This window comes from Stigmatopora nigra, chromosome 14 (genome assembly GCF_051989575.1).
Source record: "Stigmatopora nigra isolate UIUO_SnigA chromosome 14, RoL_Snig_1.1, whole genome shotgun sequence".
Classification (NCBI taxonomy): Eukaryota; Metazoa; Chordata; class Actinopteri; order Syngnathiformes; family Syngnathidae; genus Stigmatopora; species Stigmatopora nigra.
In genome coordinates this window covers 6,910,166-6,927,681 of record NC_135521.1, presented here as the reverse complement: position 1 = coordinate 6,927,681, position 17,516 = coordinate 6,910,166, and the positions used below count along the sequence as shown (strand labels likewise).

Genomic DNA, 17,516 nt, shown 5'->3' with positions numbered 1-17,516 from the left:
CATGTATTCCTAAACAACTTGATCAGAATGTAGATTTTTTTGCACGCTGAAGAAGAAAAATATTGGCAGGGAAGTGCTTCCCACTGTTGGTCGTTAATGGCAAATACATCAATTTAAATGTATAAGCCAGAAAATCATCATAGACTCAAGGTGTTTTTTTTTTACAGTAAATTCAATTAAAAGAATGCCAAATGAATCCATTATTATTGAAATAGGCTAAATATGATTTCATTTGATATGCAAATGAGAAGGGAAACTATCTGCCAACAATATTGGAAAATAATAATTCAACTTGATTTGTTGATGACATTTTTTGTCTTTTTTTTTTGCATGTTACGGACATGAAAACATACAAAATAGAAACACACTATCAACACTAATCAAAATTGTTGACTCATTTATTTCCATAAGGAAGTGTGTAATAATATGGGAGGGACATTGTTGTCCCTGATTGTCATATAAAACCACCTCAAAGAATAAAGTCGTAATATTAAGACTTAAATCATGATGATTATTGATAATTGTCGGACTTGTTGTACCTAAAGAAGTGGCTTGTCATGCTCTATGACATCTTGAGGGATCTTTGGACGTCCGTCGGTGCACTGGCACTCCTCTTTCCGCCGCTCGCCACCAGTGGCGCAGCCGAGGCAGCAGGCCGTACGCCCTTCCAGGCGGCAGGCGGGACAGGAGAGGACCAGCTGGCGGCAGAAGCCCGTGGTGCACAACTGATAATGGTCCCAAGGGTGAGCGCAGTACCTGCAAACTAAAAAGGGAGGAAGAGTCGAGAAGGCGGAATAAAAATGAGTGTGGCTGAATTAGCTCACCGCTGATGACATCATCATTGGTGGAGATGGCGTAGCGTTCGTCAAAAACAAAGAGTTTCCCCCGGTAGAAGCCGTCCGGGAAGCGTTCCAGGTACTTGTGGATTCCACCTTGTAGCTGGTAAACTTCTTTGCACACGTTCTGCAAGCAAGGGAGGAAGACAAGGTGACCCCATAAAATGGACTAATTGCATTCTATGCATTTTACAATGAACTCCGTCGATTAGTGCACCTTAAGTATTTGCAATTAATGACATCAAATAAAGGATTGACAATTGTTTTTTTTTCCAACAATGCTTTTCTTTCAGGTAGATGTGAACTGCCCTCTGAAGAAGTATAGGTCCAGGTCAAAATGAGTAGCGGTCACTACTTACTTTGGAGCAAAGGTAAGCAGATCCTCTCTCACAGCGGATGCCTCCAGTGCAATACATGAGAACCTTCTTGTCACGAAAGAGCTCCAGGTTCTTGTCCACATAGTCTGGAAAGTAGCTGAACTTGCGGATGTCTGGGGCCAGACATCCCGAGAACTGACCCTGATTGGATGGGATGAAGAAGGTATGAAACTTGGCCTACTCAATAAACAATCGGGATGTCATCACGTACAATTTTACTTTCGTAAAAGTTACGGCAGTCCAGCAGGACGGTGTCACTGTGCTCATCTCCCTCAGCCAGCAGGGTTTCCACTTCTTTGTGAAATTCTTCTGGCTCCAGGTGAGCACCTGACCAGAAAAAAAACAACTTAAAACTAAACCAGCAAGACATGTCATGGCAAGTTAGCATCAGATCATAGTTACCTACCTGAGAGTCGGTATGAGAGAACCTCAGGGTCCAATCCCATTGGGACGATTTCCTTGAAGACCCCCACCTTCAGCTCGGGAAAACACTGAGGACCGCCATCGCTTGTCTGAACGTGTAAAAAAAATAGCACTGAAATGCCATCATTCCCTGATATCTGGGTTTGAATGCCATTTTTTGGAAGAACACCAGACCTTAAAATCCTCTTTAACCATGTGGAAATGCGGATGCGAGCACATGCCATCCACGTAGACCTCAGTGGCGACGCGGGTACCGCCCACCGTTCCGTTGATGCCCTCAGTGGATAATCTTACCTGAAGATAATACTACATTCGTCACGTCTGGCAAAAAAAAAAGTCAAGTCATGTCCTCTCCCTGATGTCTGCGGACCTTGCCGGTTAGGCGGAGACGCTGGCACAAAGCTGTCTGCCAAGCGCAGATGATGTGCGGGTCCTCCACGTGGCAGTACTTGTAGTACAGCAGAACTTTTCCAGGTCCACTGGATGGAAAAACAACATACTTAATAACTCTTCTCCACCAATGACATCATTATCAGTGCAACATCAAAACCAATAACAATATTTGCTTAAAAATGATGTACAATACATACTTTTCAAGCTGCTCATCGGGGATATGACTAATATCTGGCATCCATGCAGAGAAGTTCTTAGACGAGCTTTCTTCGCTGGGTTGGGCGTCTTCTTCATCCTTTCGGCTAAGCGTATGCTCGTATTGGGCCCAAGCCAGCCGCTGGATCTCACCGGCGTGCGTCCTGGCGACGTGCCGATGTACTGTGGCGTGCTCTGTGAAGGTAAATCCACAGCAGCGCCAATATTGGCTCGCCGCTGCTTCGGGACCTGCTTCCAGCTTGGATGCCACAAAGCCAGCGAATGCCTAAAAAGGTTGGTTCTCTTGTTAATAGGGTTTGACAATACACCGATATGGGATCAGTCAAAATGTATTGGACGTCCATCGTTGTATTTATTTGCAATGTTGCAATAATACACTGTTGCTGTACTAATTGACAGAAAGGTTGCAATGAAATATTGCAACTGTGCATGAAAAAAAACCTTCCCAATTAAAAGACTTTCCATTGTTCGTTCATTTTTTATTAAAACTCATCCACCACTAGATGGCGGTAAAGATGTGGCTTGCAGGAAAGTAGTGAATGTTGTCTGATGGGCTATAGTTCTTTGGATATTATTGTTTTGTGAAATGTACCTTCGGTTATTACTAGAAAATGTTTATGGAAGTACATCTGCACTTCTGGTGTATTTCTGTGTTAATCCAGCAATAATAAGTATAAATATCTACTACGATTAAAGTGACTTCAGTTTAGATGTACACGTTGTACCTTCCTTTTGTTGAGGTTGTAGAGTCGTCTGAGAGGTGCACACAGCTGTTTCTCCTCCTTAAATCGATAACCTTCCGATGACGATTTTTCTTTTTCATAATCCTGAAACTCTGAGCAAATTGAAGCCATGTTTATTTCTTGCCGCAGCAATCCCCAAAACAATGCTTCGAATTGGGAAGCGGACGGATTAAGCAGTTGCACTATTGCAGTGTATGTGTTTGGGTTGTGGGTATTTTAAATGTTTCGTTTTTTTATGTAACCAACCCAAATTTGCTCAGCCATTTAAAAAAACAAGTAATTGAGAAACTGGTTGGATCTTGAGAAATCTTTAACTAATTCAAAGTACAGTATGTTTTGTGAAGAGGAAACACAAAATGGCCATTGTGCGACGGTGGCACATCTCGTTTGCTCACAGCGCGTATCCAACATCTAGTGTCATATATGTGATATCACTGGCCAACATTTTGAATTGACAGGCCGAGCAGAAATTTTGGTTGCACTTCTGCTTGCTACCGGATGTGTGCCTCACTCGAATGGGCTGGCTAAGCTAAGCTGTTCGTTGCGTTGATTCGCTCCCCATCAAGCCAAATAGTACGCCAAAAGGCGCTGTTTTGTTTATTTTAGTGTATCTTGATGAGTTTTTTTCTGCGCAGTATTCACGGCGAAACAGATTAAAACATGTCCAGGAGACGACACAGCGACTCCTATGATGGTAATATCGACTTTTACAATGCCCACGTTGAGTCAAATGAATTGCACCTAATCGATAGTGGCAAATCAACAATGTTCTTTGTTATTCTGCATTCCTTTTCATCGTATTTATTCATAATCGCTGAGGGGCAATTTTCGAGAGACCCTGCAGGAGTACTGACGTTTGATTGTGTTCCGATCCTCTAATTTGTTCCCATAGTAAAAACCGCCGCCATGTAAGCTAGCCAGCTAGCTAGCATTGTTTTTAGCTTCTGAGTTAGTGACAAGGGGGCGAATAGTGGTTTGTTTATCCATTTGAACTTTATTCAAACGCTCAGATTCGTAATTATGGCTCGGCCTATTTAGATTCTTTATGATCGAATTCGATTGATTGTAATTCAGGATGTCGATGTGCAATATTTGAAGCCGCATTGATTTTAATGCCTATTTTTTTCCCCAATGCCTCTGTAAAATCAACAGGAGGTCAGGATCACAAGAGGAGGAGAACCACCGAGCCAACGGAGATCGAAGACAGTTTGGAGTCTCTCATATGCAACGTAGGAGAAAAGGTAACTTGCACATGCAATTTTACTTGTATTGTACAGTTGTGTTTTGAGCTCTTTCTATTTTGGAGGACTCCAAAAGCCTGGTATAAGAGGAATAAAGGCGCTAATGTTTGTGTGCTCAGAGCAAGTCGTCCTTGGAAAGCAACTTAGAGGGTCTCGCCGGCGTGTTGGAAGCAGACCTTCCCAATTACAAGAACAAAATCCTTCGGATTTTATGTGCCGTGTAAGTAGATTGGCTCTTTTCACATACTTGCGCTTTAGTTGCTAAGCGACAGTCATCATTTGAGGGTCTTCGCAGGGCTCGCCTCCTCCCTGAGAAGATGACGGTGTACACCACGCTGGTGGGCCTCCTCAACGCCAGAAACTACAACTTTGGCGGCGAGTTTGTGGAGGCCATGATTCGGCAGCTGAAGGAGACATTGAAAAACAACCATTACAATGAGGCCTGTTACTTGGTAAAGCGGAACGTCATGTGACCGCGAGGTTGGACTTTTTGTTGGCTAAACTCGGCTCTTTTTTTTTTTAGGTGCGTTTCCTATCTGACTTGGTCAACTGCCACGTGATTGCAGCTCCTTCCATGGTGGCCATGTTTGAGAACTTCATCAGCGTTATGCAGGAGGAGGATGTACCTCAGGTGAGATAACACACCGCGAGAGGAAACTTTGTAGACGGTTTGTAAACTGTATTTTTTTTCTCCACCTTGGATAAAAAGGTCCGATCCGATTGGTTCGTAATTGTGGTGTTGTCCTGCCTGCCGTGGGTGGGCAAGGAACTCTACGAAAAGAAGGATGTGGAGATGGACCGACTCCTCAGTCAGATTGAAGGATACCTCAAGTAGGATTTCACGTTCCTTTTTTTTCCCTTGCTGTCTTATGTCTCTCTTTTTTTTTAATAAGAAGAATAATTTGCATCTTTTACCTGCTTCTGTCAGGAGGCGCGTGAAGACTCACCTTCCCATGCTTCAGGTTTGGACGGCAGAGAAGCCCCACCCACAAGAGGAGGTGAGCCAATCGGGCTCATTTTGAACAGAGCCCGGGCCAGCAAGCACTCATCCAGCCTACTCTGCTTTCTTGCAGTACTTGGACTGCCTTTGGGCGCAGATCCAGAAGCTGAAGAAAGACCGCTGGCAGGAACGCCACATCCTGCGGCCGTACATAGCCTTCGACAGCGTGCTGTGCGAGGCCCTGCAACACAACCTGCCCCCCTTCACGCCGCCGGGACACATGCCCAACGCCCAGTACCCCGTGCCCCGCGTGGTTTTCCGCATGTTCGACTACACAGACGCCCCTGAGGTAAGCCGTGTTGAATGGTGTCTACGTAAACTCGTCGTATCGCCAATACATATAAATATCTCAATATATCACCATTGTAAAAGTTTGGAACATGCGTTTCGGGACGGGAAACTGCTTTTTACGTATTACCCTATATTGCCTTTAGGGTCCAGTCATGCCCGGCAGTCATTCTGTGGAGAGGTTTGTGATCGAAGAGAATCTCCACTGTATCATTAAGACACACTGGCGAGAACGCAGGATCTGGTAATTGTGGATTCCCATATGCTACACACTTTCCTTTTTTTTCCCCTTAAGTCCACTGTATGTTTGTTGTGTTTATGTAGATGTGTTATGTTGCAGCGCCGCCCAATTGCTCAGCTATCCCGGCAAAAGTAAAATACCGCTCAACTATCACATTGTGGAGGTAAGCTCCGTTTGTCGGCACGCTCCCGGAAACGTCCACACCAAATTTTCCACCACCAGATTGTTCCGTTTACCTACAGGTGATTTTTGGAGAACTGTTCCAACTGCCCACGCCGCCTCAAATCGAGGCCTTGTACACGTCACTGCTGATCGAACTGTGCAAACAGCATCCCGGATCGTTACCGCAAGTCGTATCCTGCTTTGGATTTGGATTCGTGGGCCGTTTTCAGCTCTTGATTCGTCTGTAAAATTAGAATGAAAATGTTAGTGTTTCTTTAACTCGTTGCCTCAGTTGGCTCAAGCTACAGAGATGCTCTACATGCGGCTGGACACCATGAACACCACTTGCATTGACAGGTAAAAAAAAAAAAAGAAATCTGTCCATTGTAAGGTGCATTTGAGTATAAACCAAGGCCAAATTGAAAGAAAGTGTGACTGGTGGTCCCTTAATGTTGGATTTTCCATCCACTTTTTTTTCCTGCTTGGCACTTTTTGTTCCAGGCTCATCAACTGGTTTTCCCACCACCTGAGCAACTTCCAGTTCCGCTGGAGCTGGGACGATTGGTGAGTTAACAGTTTGTAAACTGAGCTGGAACAGACTGCTGCAAGCTTTGTTGTTTTGCATAGGGCCGATTGTTTGGCAGTGGATCTGGAGAAACCCAAACCCAAATTTGTCAAAGAGGTTCTGGAGAAATGTATGAGGTATGTCATTAAGGATCGGACAAATGTATCCATACCATGTAAATCTAGCACATTGAATTGGATAGAAATCAATCAAATGTCTACCTGTATGCCTTCATGCAGATTGTCCTACCACCAGAGGATAGTGGAACTGGTCCCGCCCACCTTCGCCGCACTCATCCCTGCCGATCCGATCTTCATTTACAAATACGTGGAGGAAAGCGCTTGTAAGTCATTTTCCCCATGATATCTGGCAAGCATTTATCAATGTGTTTGTACCAATGATTCAATGTACTAACCTCAATTGAAGATCTATAAAGCACAGTGTGGTCCTTTTGTCTTTTTGTCAGCATTGCCTGGTTACCCCGTCTCTATCACCATCGGCAACGCCATCAAGAACAGAGCTTCCAACGAGGAAATCCTCACCATCCTCAAAGACGTGCCCAACCCCAACCAGGATGACGACGAAGGTTAGTTGAAGTCTCTATTGCATAATTTTGTTGTTGCTACGTCTCTCCGATTTCCGATGGCTCGATTGGCCGCAATTTGTAACGCCGGCCCACTCCCTCCTCTGGCAGACGAAGGGGACAGTTTCAACCCGCTGAAGGTAGACGTCTTCTTACAAACCCTTCTTCACCTGGCCGCCAAGTCCTTCAGCCACTCCTTCAGCGCCCTCGGCAAGTAAGTCCACCTCGGAACGGCCGTGAGTCAAAAGGGCAAGAAGTCAGCGAGGAGTTGTGACCCGACCACCCTTTTCAGGTTTCACGAAATCCTCAAGAACCTGACGGAGAGTGACGAGGGTAAACTGCACATTTTGAAGGTGGTCTATCAGGTGTGGAAGAACCACCCACAGGTAGGAGGCGGGCCTCGGCATCCAAGTTTTCCGTTCTCCACCCACCCACCGACCAGGTACTCCGATTTTTCAGATGATAGCCGTGCTGGTGGACAAGATGATCCGCACGCAGATTGTGGACTGCGCCGCCGTGGCCAACTGGCTCTTCTCTCAGGACATGGCTCACGAGTTCACCAGGTGATAGGTTGGCCCCGCTCCACTTCCTCCTGGGCTTTCCGCTCTGACGTTTCTTCTCTCTTGGCTCAGACTTTACATTTGGGAGATTCTGCACTCGACCATCAGAAAGATGAACAAACATGTCCAGAAGATCCAGAAGGAGCTGGAGGAGGCCAAGGAGAAGCTGGACAAGCAGCAAAACAAGAAGGTAGCCCGTCCGACGGAATACCCGTCCTGCCCCAGTCTTTCGTACCAAATTCAAACGGCGCTGGTCTCCGTCTTTTTGCGCACCGCGTCGCACAGCCCAGGGACAGCGGGGACGAAGAGGACATGGAGAAAAACAGCGAGGACGAGGAGGGTCAGCTGGAGGAGCAGATCGAGAGGTTGCAGGAAAAAGTGGAGGCGGCCCAGAGTGAGCAGAAGAACCTCTTCCTTGTCATATTCCAGGTGGGCAAGCCTTTCTTTTCTTCTCTGGTGCGCTAATCCTAATGTCTAACAACTAATTCAACGTCTCTCAGCGTTTTATCATGCTGTTGACGGAGCATCTGGTCCGATGCGAGACGGGCAGCGTCGACGTCAGCACGCCGTGGTACAAGAACTGCGTGGAGAGGCTGCAGGAGATCTTTCGCATGGTAACGCCACGTCACCGCCAAGAAGGGCACAGTCTCCATAAAGTACTCACGTGAGCGGTGCAATTTCTCCTCCTCAGCACCAAGCAACCATCCAGCAGTACATGGGCACGCTGGAGAATCTGCTGTTCACGGCCGAGCTGGACCACCACATCCTGGCCGTTTACCAGCAGTTTTGCGCCCTCCAGTTTTGAAAACCTGCATGTGGAATTTTCTGGCTCTTGCATCAAGAATCCTCCCCCGATCCATAGGAAGAAAAAAAAAGTTTTTTTGTTTGTACTTTTTGTTTTTCTTTTTTTTTTAAATGCTGGTAGTGCAAGCCCAAAGAGAAAATTTGATTTTTTTTTTATATATATATTTGTTTCATGTGCAAATGAAATATAATTAAAAGTCCCATGTCATTTTAAGGTAAATTTGTATTGACTTTCTTGATGGCTTGTCAAATTAAGGGCTAAGATTTAATAGAATAAGTTGTTTTTCAATTTTTGCATGAGTTTTGTTCATTGTGATTTGAATTATTTTGAATATATCCGAATGCATAATTTGGCTTGTCTTTGACCACTGATTCTTTGCTTATATATCTGAAGAGGATTATTAAGCAATATACTGAATTATGAATGAATTTTGAACCTTTGATCAGAGGTGATGACGTTTAATCAGATGAACACGCCTGATAACTTTTTAAAATATTTATGTACAAACGTAACGTAGACATCTTTTATAAAAATACATAAGGTAAAATTACCGTACATGTTGGTCACTGCAATACTTAATGAAAGAAAAATGAAAATGATGCTGCTTAGCTGTCATGCGTCTACGCTAGGCGGGGCAGGGGCCACGGACTTGTAGTCCCGGTTACGGATGTAGGTGGCGTCCTCTTCGGCTTCTAGCCTCCTGTAGCGCGTGTGAAAGAAGATGACGAAGAGGATGGTGAAGAAGGTGGACAGTCCTCCCAGCACCATCATGGATACTACGGGATTAAAACATTGCAAAATAAGACAAGTGCGCCCATATAAAAAACGTGAATATGATTCAAATAACACTAGCTATGGAACACATACAGGTCAAGGGGCCCAGCCCAAAAAGTCTTCCATACGTTACCTTTCCAGCTCTGAGTGGCCAGGGCGCACGTCGAGCGCGGCGAATCGGCGAGGGGCGTGGCCAAAAACTGGAGGAGGCTGGTGTAGCCGATGGAAAAGATTTGTCTGCAAAGACGGAAGAAACCCATCAGAAACACTCAGCTCGGGAGAAGAGGCGACGCGACGGAATTCCGTACCCCGAGATGAAGATCAACCCCGCCGAGGAAGCTTCTCCCACCGGATAGGAACATTCCAAGGAAAGCTCCATGGCCACGGGGTAAATAGAAAAGCCGAAGAAGCCAAAGAGCGAGCACGCCGCGGCCACGGCCACGTTCTGTCGCTGCATCAGGCACACCTGGGCCGAACGGAGGAAAGTCCGAGTCGCTCCGGAACGCCAGACGGAAGGCGGCGGCGGACTTACCACGGAGAACGCGATGCCCGCCAAGGTGGAAAGGGACATGTTGATCTTGATGGCCTCCATGAAGCGTTTGCTTTTGTCCACGAGGAGCCCCAGTAAGGCGGCGCCCACGATGCCGGAGAGGATGAAGAGGGCGCCGCACAGGCCGGCAAAGTCCTGCAAGTGAGTAAAGTCACTCTGTCTTCATTTTCTTTTTCTCTTCGCTCGTCACCTTTTATCTGGTGGAACTCACAGTCCGAAAAAATGTCTGACTTATGTCTCTAAATGCCCTCCGGCGGGTGTGCGTTGTGCCGAGAGAACATTTCGACTCACGTTAGTGTATCCCTGCACGCAGAGGATCTGCTCCAGCAGCGTGGAGAAGCACGTGAAGATGCCCACGCCGGAACCGAGGCACAGCAGCAGCAACATATACGCTGGGTTCATCAGCAACTGCGTGGCCCAAAAGCATAACAATTCAACTTTTGCTCCACGCCGACCCGCCGGAGACGTCAACGGGACCCGTCCTAACCAGTTTGACTCCCCCGAGGAAAGATTCGGAGTGGGAGCGTTCCGCGCTGGCCGACGGCGGCGTCGGCGGAGTGCCGCTGCGGATGCCCACCGTGGCCAGGAAACAGATGAAGCAAGACGGAACGGCGTAGACTAACATCTGGAGACGGACAGGAGCTCCGTCAAAGGGTGGCCCCGTGTCTACATGGGCGCGGGTTACTTACCAGGCGGGGGATTTGACTGGGCTGGTACGCGATCGCCGGCGACACCACGTTGGCCACCAGAAGTCCCAGCGGGTTGGCTGCGGAGGCAAATACCACGCTCATTTATGAATGGACATCTATGCCAGCCAGCACGCAAAAAAATAGCATCTCTTACAGCACAGGTGTCAAAGTGGAGGCCCGGGGGCCAAATCTGGCCCGCCACATCATTTTGTCCGGCCCGAGAAAGTAAATCATGAGTGTCGACTTTCTGTTCTAGGACTAATTTGAAATGAAGAGTATAGATGTATAATGTCCTTTTTTCCCCTTTTAAATCAATAATTGTAATTTTTTAATCATTTTTTTCTGTTTTCAATTTGTAAAATCTAAAGGTTTATTTGACCTTTTTTCGTAGTAATGGGAAAATCTCTTTTAATCACTATATTCCATATTAAAGTGGAAAATAGAAAATATTTTTATATATTTTTAGATTTTACAAAATGCTTTTGAAAACAGAAAAAAAATGGATTAAAAAATGCTCATTTTGATTTAAAAGGGGGAAAATATGGAAATATAATACACATCTATAATCTTCATTTTAATTTGATCTTAAAACAAAAAGTTTCAATGATTGACTTTCTCGGGCCGCACAAAATGATGCAGTGGGCCAGATTTGGCCCCCGGGCCGCCACTTTGACACACGTGTCGTAGATTGATTTCCTGAACTGTGCATTGCCAGACAATGGTTATGGTGACTCTCATATTGTATCGAGAGGTGGCCAGCGGTGGCTGCTAAAAGCTCACCCATGGACGCCAACATGTTAGCGGTGGCCCTCTGGTGGTCCGGAAACCACAGCGCTGCCATCTTGGTGGGCGTGAAGATGATGAGCGGCTGCGCCAACGCCGCCAGCACCTGGCCCGCCATCACCACCGGGTAATAGATGTAGGCGAAAGGGGACGGACAAAAGATGCGCAGGAGGGCGCCGAACATGTTCAACCAGGAGCCCAGGATGAGCTGAGAACGGGCAAAATCACAGTCGGCAACAGTAAGATGGCGCTCATTACGATACTATCGGAAAAGGTTACCGTCAAGCGCAGTCCGAGCGTGTCTAGCATCCAGGTGGTGCCTAAGCTGAGCGGAATGGACACCACCATGTAGATCAGAGACAACGAGTTAATGTCTGCCAAGGTGACCCGCAGGTACTGGGCAGACTGGTCCGCCACTGGTGCAAAGGTTAGCCATAGCTGCGGAACATGAATGCAAAAGGTGAATGATCATTCACCCCCCAATTTGCAATTTTTTTTGTGGCTTTCCAGTTTGTTTGTTTTTAAATAACATTCACTGCCAGTCATCCATGTCTGCCATTAACAATAATAGTAAATGAGCTTATTTGGGGAAATTTCAATGTTCATTTTAAAAGTAGTTACAGTTCCAATCCTGTTGATTTTGTTAACCTGATTTGATTTGCTGTACATTTTGGGAATGTTAAATCATTTTTTCTATTGATTTCAGGTCTTTTTTTTGCATGCAAAATGAATGTAGCCATTGAAAATGTTTTTTTGCAAAAAAATAAAAATAAATTGTTTGCATTGATTTCCTTGATTGTTTAATAGAAAATAATGAATGACATCTCACACAATCCGAAAACCGGTCCCGCAGGTTCCATCACGAGACAGAAGGTCATGTGATATAAGAAAACAGGAAATATATATTTTGTTTAAAACTCCTCAAAAATCTAACACAAATCACTGTTAACTAATACCACAAGCAAAATAATTGCAAGTCTTGGAAAAAAACAAAGACTTTGCCGTACCGCGAAATACAACTTTATTGACTTTAAAACGCGATTGACAACGGAACGCATTCGTTCCCAAAACTTATCAAGGTCATTTTTCGATAAGGTTGAGCATTAACTGGGGGGGAAAGAGCAGTTTTTGCAAGGTATTATTATGTAATCAGAGCCGCGGCTGATAAGGTACTAACTCACCGTGGCATTGGAGCAGTTGAGCAGGCACAGCACCAGGAGGACCAGCCATCTCCTCTTGTACACTTTAAAAAGAAGCAACTTCTTGAGGTCCTCGTTCGGAGAAGAAGCCTCTACTTGCGCCTGCACCGGCGGGGACAGCTCGGATGAGGAGGAGAAGTCAACTAGGTCAACTGGGTCCACTTGGTCCAATTGGTCCAATTGGTCCACTTGGTCGCTCTCCATCGTGGACGGCCGGCCGAGCTAACTCGGTGGCGACATTGCCTCAACTTTGCTTTCCATATTTGCCAACGTTTTAAAAAGGAAGACACGTCAGTCGAGAGGAAACAAAGTTCACAAGCGATCGACCGTCTGGTCAACCTAAAGAGCAACTTTGAACCCGGCGATGGAGACGACAAAAACTGACATATATGCTAATTAGGGAAGCGCTAGTTAGTTTGCTGGATCGAAGATCTTCTACTGCGACAGGGCAGGGTGATGGGCCGCTCGCATGCACATCTGGCAGGACAGTACAACTTCAAACTCAAGTTTCCGATTTTTTTTCATTTTTTTAAAAGTTGGAAACCTTTCTCACATTATGTAGTTTGAACCTTAATCCTTCATATGTTATATTGGTGTTGTACTGATGCCACTTTTTGCCCCACCAATACTCACATTTCCGGCTTTCTGGTAGTATATGCGCCAATGCAAGAACTCTAACTAAACCACGATTATTTTGTAAAATACATATATGATGATTATTATTATTATATATTTATTTATTTATTTATACGTATGTACCACTGCTAGAGCTGTGAGTGTTAGAATGGATGGATGGAGAAATTCTGACCTGAAATCTAATCCAAATCATTCTAACCATGATGCTTGTAATGACAAGTTTTGCCCGAGGAGGGCAGTGTTTCTTATGAATGAATCTTGCTCATTCGTGAAACTGTAGACGAAACTAAGACAAGTGTGCGTGGTACAATACTATATTAGGAGCATCTGATGGAGAATAGATTCCAAAAAGAAGCTACAATAAAGTGGATCTAATTTCAGAATGTTCACATACAATGGTACCAAACAATAAATGAAGTACGGACCTCGCGTGACAGAAGCAGAGTGGCGCAGCGGAAGCGTGCTGGGCCCATAACCCAGAGGTCGATGGATCGAAACCATCCTCTGCTAATACAATTATTTTTTACTACGCTCCTGTTAGATAAGGTATGTTAGTTAATTAAATTATTTTTTCAGAACACCCAATTCTCCACGACTGTGTTCCATAATGGATGCTCCGTATTATCTTACATTCAGTAAAACCGACGCGGTGCTCTAAACAAAGCATGCTCATTAACAATTGACGGGTTTATTATGAATTCACCAAATCTCGTGTGTGTGGACTAAGACTGTGGATTTAGTGGGACTGAGCATCTGATTTCACTGTGGTGAACAGTAGACCCTTACACCCTTTTAATGATTACATATGGAAGTACTGGAGCTGTAAATCCTAGAGATTACAGCACCACTTTCAGTCATTGTGCTCATGTTTGTGTAGAGTTAATTAAGCACTTGTTAAGAGGCATGCAGAATGCATTCGCTGATTCAACTTTTTTATTTTTTAATCTACTTAAAATGATGTCATCAGCTCAGGGACATGCGCATCCAATACAAAAGCAGAACTTTCATTTATATTCTATTTTTTGATGGAATTTAGTTTAATCTCATATATATCTATATAAACATTGGTCAAACTATACCATTTATACTATATGTTTTAAAAAATAAACAAAACATCCACATTTGTATGTGGTTTTTTTTGTACATGGTGTTAATAATTTTGAATCCATTCACGGGGCCTTTCCGAGGACCAGGATGCTCATGAGGAAGACCATGATGAAGAAGATCCACATGAAGAACCTGTCCATCACTTTAGCAACCTTCTTCCACTCGGCCCCCTTGGCACACGTGGCCTTCTGCTCTCGAAAACAATTTGCGATGTACTCCACGTTGCGCACCAACTTGGGGTCCCCGCCGGGAAGCCCGTTGCCGTGACGACAGGTCGCCGGTGCTTTTTTGTCATCGTGGCTGCGGGGCGGGTGGTACGAAACCTGGCGGTCCTCTTTGCAGTAGTCCGCCGGGGGAACCTTGGCGTCGGGGCTTTCGTACTTTCCCAGCGGAAAGGTGGAGAAGAGGCTCCTCTCCGCCCTGGTGAGGTGGGGCTGAGGTTTGATTCTGGGGGGTGGCCGCGGGCCCTCGGTCTCGGGATGCTTGGAAAGCTGGCGCTTTCCCGGCATGCGCCCCGCCTGGCCGTCGGCATCCCGAGCCGAGGACCGGGAGGCGCAGTTCTCGCCCACTTCGTACACGCAGAAGATCTTGGACATGTAGTCGATGATGAGAACTTTGGCCCAATGGGGGACCGGTTTGGCCTCGGGACCGCACAAGTGGATGTTCATGATGAAGATGGTGAGAGCGGTGGAGGCCGTGACCATGGTCATGGTGGCGATGTAGTACTTGCCTGGGAGTAACACAAAAAAGGGGGCATTTTTTTTGCTAAGCTTTCTATTGCAAGTTTCTTTTGGAACAATTTCCGCCCTCCCAGTTTAGATGAATTGGCTGTCTATCTTTGTGAATGACAAAAAAAGACAAAAATAGGCCTTTGGTCTATATTAAGTGTTAAAGATCTTAATATGCTGTATTTGTGCAAATAAAAAAAAAAATGAAAAACAGGCAGGACTGCAATGTTAAGGTAAAGTTTCTGATTTGACTGCGCATACAATTACTATTCGTAGCTGAATCATTAAAAAAAATCTAAATTTTGAATGAAGCACCCGAAAATAAGTACAAAACATGCATTAAAAAAAAAGTAAAAATCCCTTACCGATCAAAGGCACGCTCTCCGAGGGCGGCATGCTCTCGGCCACCATCAGCTGGAAAACGGTGAGGGCCAGGAGCACCGTCACCCCCAGGGAAACCTTCTCCCCGGAATCGGCGGGCAGGTAGAATCCCAGAGGAGCCAAGAAGGAGATGAGGAAGCAGGGCAGCAGCAGGTTGAAGATGTAGAAGGAGGAGCGGCGCTGCAGCAGCACGCTGTACGTGATGTCGGGGTACGGGTCCGAGCAACAGCCGTACATGATGACGTTCTTGCTGGCCGGCATGCCGTGGCACTCCCACTCCACGTTCTCCACGAAATCCGAGAGGTCGCCGCTGTCCATGCCCATGAAGATGTCCACCTGCAAGCGGGCAGCAGAGGAAGCCGGCCGGTGTGGCCGGCATAAGAAAAAGGGGGCCGTACCTGGTTCCCGTTGTAGGTCCAGGATCCGAAAGTCAGGTTGCATTCCTGGCTATCGAAGGGGAAGTACGACACGTCCACCACGCAGGAGCTCTTGGTGATGGCGGGAGCGTCCCAGGTGATCTCGCCGTTGTAACGCAACTTCACGTTGGTGTCCACGGGTCCCGACAAGGCGTCGTCGGCCCTGGAACAGGCACACAAAAAAATGAGGCGCGGGAACCTCCAAGTCGATAATACCGACGACATTTTCAAGATAAAAAAAGAAGCTATTTGCTCAATGGAAAAAAAAGAAACCAAGATTTGGTCTTCCTTGCAGGGTTGCCAGATTGGGAAGGCGCCTCCACCTGGATTCTTGGCGAAATAGAAGACGTCATCAAATGGACATGTAATACGAGCGCCAGGGACTTACTTGTTGTAGAGGACCAGGTCGGGTCTCCACACAAGGTTGCTGGGGATGTGGATGACCTCCAGTCCGTCGTAGTCTTCTTTATTCCACTTGAGGTAGGCGTCGTGCCACCTCTGTCTTATCCACAGATAGGCAACCAGCACCTGGTTCCTCTCATCCTGCCGTCACGTCCAGGTGCCAGATACAAAATAGCTTCTCTATTAGGTGTGCGTTTCAATGTATGACGCCGCTGGGAATACTCACCATATCTTTGATTTGGGATAGCGTGATCTGCAAGGTGACGTTGAGGGCTCGGTCCGTGTCCTCCACGGGCCGCAGGGCGCTGGTGTAGTTTTCCATCAAATGGTGGAGGAGTTTCTGGGCGTGATGACCCTGAGCAGAGTCAACCACTGCACCGCCGCAACTCTTATTAGTACTTAAAGCTAGATTTCATATTTGTCCTTTTTTTGTTGATTGTCAAATTATTATTGGTTAGGAAATTCATGCATAAATGAGGATTTTTTTTACCCCATTAATTTTCCTTTATTACACACGTCTCAAACTTGCAGGATATAAATTAATTCAAATCAAATGAATGGCTGAAGAATCCATTTTAGGATAGAAAAATATTTTTAAAGACAACTAATACAGGGAAAATATTTTTTGAAGCTTAGAGTGCAAAAAGATCCGGTTTTCCAAGTATAGCAAATTGTAATCAATTGAAAAAGAGGAAGAGCCGCATAAATTCTAAATGTGTACTCGGCCACAAGCATTTTGAAGTGAAAACAAAGACTATTCCAAGTCTTACCTGCAGGTAGCAACATGGCCAGACAAAGTACAGATATTTGAATCATTTTCTCCAAGTGGGAGAAGGCTTTAAACAAAACAAAACAAAAAAAAAACAAAAAAACAAAAATAAAGAGTTAGTTGTGGCCTACATGATTCCATATGCGAAAATGTCCCAACACTGATCCGATGGCCGACTCGGGACCCACACTAGGTTTGGAGGGGAGCGTAGGTCGACAGTGACAGCGACACTGGGGGTATCATGTAACCCAGCGGCCACAGACCGAGAGAAATAGGACGCCCGGCGGCAACCGCCTCGACCCATCCGGTGTTGACGAGATGGGCCCTCGTGTACAAATACTGTGTCACCCAGAGCGATAGAAGCCAAAAAAGAAAAAAGGGATAATATGCACTCACGGCTGTTCCCGTGTTTTGTAATGGAGCCCACTTGCAGGGTTTGTCAGAGGCAACGGAAGCACGACATGGCGTGCCATCTGCTGCCTGTTCCTTACAAGCCTGCATGTATACGTGCGTGCGCATGTAAGGTGATCTCTATTTCGTGATGATTGTTAACCATGCCTTGTTTCTACAAAAGAAATCATTTCTGATCATTCCATCTGCATTTCTTACATCCAAATATGTTGAGAGATTTTGATTTATGCAGTCCATC

General features: G+C 45.8%; 4 protein-coding genes and 1 non-coding gene across 7 annotated transcripts; 2 read left to right on the top strand and 3 right to left on the bottom strand.

Annotated features, from left to right (window-relative positions):
• Positions 1 to 380: 380 nt before the first annotated feature.
• Positions 381 to 3,245, bottom strand: tstd2 (thiosulfate sulfurtransferase like domain containing 2). Its single transcript, XM_077733236.1, has 9 exons — positions 2,971 to 3,245; positions 2,227 to 2,510; positions 2,007 to 2,115; positions 1,811 to 1,930; positions 1,620 to 1,725; positions 1,425 to 1,540; positions 1,196 to 1,354; positions 825 to 963; positions 381 to 763 (listed from the first exon to the last, which is right to left on the bottom strand). Exons 1-9 carry the CDS (start codon positions 3,097 to 3,099, stop codon positions 540 to 542), a joined length of 1,386 nt encoding a protein of 461 aa, XP_077589362.1. The 5' UTR covers positions 3,100 to 3,245; the 3' UTR covers positions 381 to 539.
• Positions 3,246 to 3,478: 233 nt separating this feature from the next.
• Positions 3,479 to 8,652, top strand: ncbp1 (nuclear cap binding protein subunit 1). Its single transcript, XM_077732373.1, has 23 exons — positions 3,479 to 3,682; positions 4,141 to 4,229; positions 4,349 to 4,449; positions 4,525 to 4,681; positions 4,753 to 4,860; positions 4,939 to 5,060; positions 5,158 to 5,227; positions 5,303 to 5,518; positions 5,664 to 5,761; positions 5,858 to 5,921; positions 6,001 to 6,111; positions 6,213 to 6,277; positions 6,422 to 6,484; positions 6,548 to 6,622; positions 6,725 to 6,828; positions 6,952 to 7,071; positions 7,180 to 7,282; positions 7,361 to 7,454; positions 7,528 to 7,631; positions 7,701 to 7,818; positions 7,914 to 8,057; positions 8,129 to 8,242; positions 8,320 to 8,652. The coding sequence occupies exons 1-23, from the start codon at positions 3,649 to 3,651 to the stop codon at positions 8,431 to 8,433; spliced, it is 2,388 nt and encodes a 795-aa protein (XP_077588499.1). The 5' UTR covers positions 3,479 to 3,648; the 3' UTR covers positions 8,434 to 8,652.
• A 261-nt stretch (positions 8,653 to 8,913) lies between these two features.
• On the bottom strand, positions 8,914 to 12,898 carry slc49a3 (solute carrier family 49 member 3). The gene is made up of 10 exons (XM_077732377.1): positions 12,411 to 12,898; positions 11,509 to 11,667; positions 11,227 to 11,437; positions 10,447 to 10,523; positions 10,245 to 10,382; positions 10,049 to 10,165; positions 9,740 to 9,892; positions 9,516 to 9,673; positions 9,341 to 9,444; positions 8,914 to 9,209 (listed from the first exon to the last, which is right to left on the bottom strand). The coding sequence occupies exons 1-10, from the start codon at positions 12,630 to 12,632 to the stop codon at positions 9,046 to 9,048; spliced, it is 1,503 nt and encodes a 500-aa protein (XP_077588503.1). The 5' UTR covers positions 12,633 to 12,898; the 3' UTR covers positions 8,914 to 9,045.
• Positions 12,899 to 13,502: 604 nt separating this feature from the next.
• Positions 13,503 to 13,574, top strand: trnam-cau (transfer RNA methionine (anticodon CAU)). Its single transcript has one exon. It is a non-coding gene; the product is annotated as a tRNA-Met (tRNA).
• A 401-nt stretch (positions 13,575 to 13,975) lies between these two features.
• Positions 13,976 to 17,501, bottom strand: LOC144207126 (neuronal acetylcholine receptor subunit alpha-9-II). Of its 3 annotated transcripts, XM_077732375.1 has the most exons (7): positions 17,056 to 17,501; positions 16,869 to 16,934; positions 16,325 to 16,470; positions 16,085 to 16,239; positions 15,679 to 15,859; positions 15,265 to 15,616; positions 13,976 to 14,901 (listed from the first exon to the last, which is right to left on the bottom strand). In XM_077732375.1, the coding sequence occupies exons 2-7, from the start codon at positions 16,912 to 16,914 to the stop codon at positions 14,234 to 14,236; spliced, it is 1,548 nt and encodes a 515-aa protein (XP_077588501.1). In that variant the 5' UTR covers positions 16,915 to 16,934; positions 17,056 to 17,501; the 3' UTR covers positions 13,976 to 14,233. The 3 variants fall into 3 exon arrangements, with proteins under 3 accessions (XP_077588501.1, XP_077588500.1, XP_077588502.1); XM_077732374.1 differs by having other exon boundaries at positions 16,869 to 17,501; XM_077732376.1 differs by having other exon boundaries at positions 16,325 to 16,453; positions 16,869 to 17,501.
• Between the last annotated feature and the right edge of the window lie 15 nt (positions 17,502 to 17,516).